General features: G+C 28.2%; 1 protein-coding gene across 1 annotated transcript; it reads right to left on the minus strand.

Moving 5' to 3' along the window:
• Window positions 1–22: 22 nt before the first annotated feature.
• On the minus strand, window positions 23–1,770 carry LOC106652645 (aprataxin). The gene is made up of 4 exons (XM_014371725.2): window positions 1,114–1,770; window positions 474–815; window positions 265–398; window positions 23–194 (listed from the first exon to the last, which is right to left on the minus strand). Exons 2-4 carry the CDS (start codon window positions 764–766, stop codon window positions 43–45), a joined length of 579 nt encoding a protein of 192 aa, XP_014227211.1. The 5' UTR covers window positions 767–815; window positions 1,114–1,770; the 3' UTR covers window positions 23–42.
• Window positions 1,771–3,545: the final 1,775 nt, after the last annotated feature.

The following is a 3,545-nucleotide window of genomic DNA, read 5'->3' on the forward strand; positions in this document are numbered from 1 at the left end:
ATTAATCAAGTATAGTATAATCATGGATGTATTAATACATGTTTAGTTATGATCCACCAAATGTTCTTTTAGTCCAGTTATATTTGTAAAAAGATTAGGACATTTGTGACACTTTAAACTTGTTCTTAAATAAGCTTCATATTTTTGAACATCAATATTAACATGACCATATTTTTCAACTTGTTTGCAGATATCTAAAATAAAAAAATTATAAATTGAAAAAGAACAGACAAACTTAAAAATTTTAAATGAAAATTATTTTACCTTCTGATGGGATAAAATAAGGTGTCGTAAAAGTATTCCAATGTTTTTTAGTTTTCAAAAAAGGACTATCAAAGTCGGTACTGATTACATGTAAATGCAATCTATGCATGTGAGGTAATGCATGATATCCAATCCTACAAAATAATATGTAAATTTTTAAATGGATAAATGTTTATAATATTTAGAAAGTACGTAATTAAATATTTTACTGAAACTGTTCATTTTCATGTCTTTGTACAAACTTATGAGCAACTAATTCCATATGCTTTAAAATTTGTAAATCATCTCTGGTCACTTTTTCAATTGAAGGTATATCTTTTTTAGGTAAGATCAAATAATGAAAGCGTGCTTTTGGATAATAATCTTTTATTACAAAGATATAATCATCCTCTTCTAATATTGATGCAGGATCATTAATAGATGCAATGAGTCCAAGTGACCAATGCATTGGAGGATTAGAATAATAAGCTGCATTTTTTGGAATTCTAGAATCCATATTCATTTCTGAATTATTAATATTTATTTGGAAGTACACTTATTGCCAGTTACCACTAAGAAATAAAAAATCAAATCATAAGTTCAATTGTAAAAATTACAAAATAATTTTGTTATCATGTAAAATCAAAATAAAAACTTTGGTACGGAGGCATATAGTGATTATATTTCGAGACATTGACAACGGTTTACATTAGAACATCTAACATCTTATAGTAAACGGACAGAAATTATAAAAATTACTATTAAATTCTAGATAATTACATGAAAACTGTAACAATTTTATAATTTTATAATTTTCCGATACTTCCGATTTAGTCGAGGTTTTTTAGAAATTTATTAAAGTGTACTTACCATCAATCACGTGAAATAGGTATTGATGAATAGGAAAATACGAGAAATATAACTACAGTTAATCCATAGCTAACTGAAAATTCTTCAACCCCCCTTCCTTTCAGTTGTAAACACACAGCGGTTGTACTAGAAGAGTGGGGAACAAAACTCAAGTGGGGGAGATCCGATCATCAACCTCAAGGTTCAAAATAATTGTATCGATATATATTTTTGCGAAATATACATAATGACATGTTGGTTCTAAGAAATTGATTCTCCAGGATGTTTTTATGCATTGAGCATAAAAATTCGATAGCTTACATTTTTTGCTGATAAATAAGTAAAGAGCTCATAGGTATGTTTATTGTTTGGTCGACTAAGAGTAAAAAAATCTTGTAGAGTCTATGAAAAATTAAATTCCACCGGTGGTCCAAGTTTTACTTAAATTTAGATGATATCTTTTTTAAGCGTATTTATTCACGAAATAACAAAAAAATGTAAGGGTGGCATGAAAAATATAGAGAAAATATTGTTTACACTGTCACATTTCTGATACTTTTTTAAACCATTGCCTTTTCAGCGAAAAAAGGATCTGTGAAATTAGTAAGTAGTAAGCATTATCGGTTTAATGAATTTTTTGAATCTGACGTTAAATTTTCGAAAAAAATTAATGGGTCAAAAGTTAAGGATAATATTATGCAGAAAAACTGGTGTTTAAAAAAAAGCTTCCTTTTCTTTTTGATTTTAGACATGGACATCGTTTTAAGTACACATTAAGCGTTCATGGGTCCTAAACGTAAAGTTTATGATGATTTAACTTGATGAAATAAAATTTTAAGCGCACAAAAAAGCGTCTCGAACACGAAAAAAAATGAAAAGCCTTCCGGAATTTTTAACCTGAAAACGATTAATTTAAGGAAAGAGCGTTTCTAATGAAAAAGTTCTTATGATTTATCAAAGAATACGATGGTGTTTTTTTATTTTTTCAACAAATTGAAAGATTTTTCGAAAATTGCAAATTTAAAAATTTGGAGAAATTCTAGCTTGTTCTTCGATCAATTATAGGAATTTTTTCATCTGTAATATTTTTTCCTAAAAAACCTTGTTAAAAGTATTGAAGTCTTATGGTTGGGTGATCAATTTCATTCTAGTAACACTGCACTTACTGCACTGCTACGCGCAGCCTAGTAGGTTAATAAACGTGGATTCTAACTGCAATGACTTAATTTTTACCCTTCATCGCTAAATATTTTCTTCGAAAGTCCGGTAACATGTACTTTTTAATAAATTATTCGAATGATGACAATTTCAGCTTCATAATCAACAGTTGTTTATTATTTTCTCAACACAATTGTGTTCGATCGAAATTTTCGATAAAGAATTAACAAGTTATAGCCATTTAATATTCAACTTTTAATAAACTTTCACAAGAGTCGGAAAGCGAAGCCCGCTTTAACAGATAGGCTAAAATTCTAAGGATACATAAGGAGAGTCATAAGCAACAACAATCCAAAGTTTCACTCCCGTAACAACACATTTGATTTATCACCCAATCATCTTGAATGATTGGGTGAAATGAATGAAATACACCTTGCAACAAAGTTATCGCAACAAAAATTCTTGTAGAAATTTTTTGAATTTTCAGATGTTTCTATCTTTGTCTATTTGAATCGTATCGAGACAATAGTTTTTAGATTTTTTGAAAATTTTTTTTTCTTCAAATCCATATGAATATACCATGAATGGGTTCAAGGCAATATTGAGTAGTATTTGAGCGCAGCTCTAAAAATTACTTTATTAGTAATTTTTTCATCAAAATCTAACATAAACTATCACAATTTACTCTGCTCAATTTGAATGTTAAAAAAAAGTTTTTTATACGATTATTTCTGCGTTCTGAAGGAACTATTTGAAATACGCAGAACATCTCGTTTAGCTGAAATCGACTCGATGTAAGGTTCTTTGCGTAACAAACAAATGGTACCTTCAAAACGGCCTATAGGGTGTAATAAAAGTCGTAGAGACCTCTCTTTTTTTAAATTACTCATTGAAAGGAGTATTTTGCGATCATGTATGTTAGATTTTGATGATAAAATACTGTAGTTCTGGTACACGTTTAAATAATCAATTTTTTTCATTAATTTTTAGTGTTTCGCTCAACTAATACTAGTTAATACGATAAAGATAGACAAAGATAGATGCATTTGAAAATTGAAAAAATTGACAAAATTTCGACTTGTTCCACAGTGTAAAATACTTTTAGCATTTTCGGTATGATCAGCATTAATTTGTCAACTCCGAGTGGTTGTCTGTTAATAAGAGACCTCGAATTTCAAATGATAAATCAATTATAAAAATTGTATATTCATTAAATAAATGAAGAAACTGTAAAATAATATATTTTATTAATACTTTTATTATATTTATTTTCATTTACAAAGCTAGGCTAAGTA

This window comes from Trichogramma pretiosum, unplaced genomic scaffold (assembly GCF_000599845.2).
Source record: "Trichogramma pretiosum strain Unisexual culture from Peru unplaced genomic scaffold, Tpre_2.0 scaffold32, whole genome shotgun sequence".
Classification (NCBI taxonomy): domain Eukaryota; kingdom Metazoa; phylum Arthropoda; class Insecta; order Hymenoptera; family Trichogrammatidae; genus Trichogramma; species Trichogramma pretiosum.

Coding starts and splice junctions, on each gene's coding strand:
- LOC106652645 (XM_014371725.2), bottom strand. CDS start 766: ATGAATATGGATTCTAGAATTCCAAAAAATGCAGCTTATTATTCTAAT. Junction 399..473: donor CATGAAAATGAACAGTTTCA/GTAAAATATTTA, acceptor ATTATTTTGTAG/GATTGGATATCATGCATTAC. Junction 195..264: donor TTATTTTATCCCATCAGAAG/GTAAAATAATTT, acceptor TTTTTATTTTAG/ATATCTGCAAACAAGTTGAA.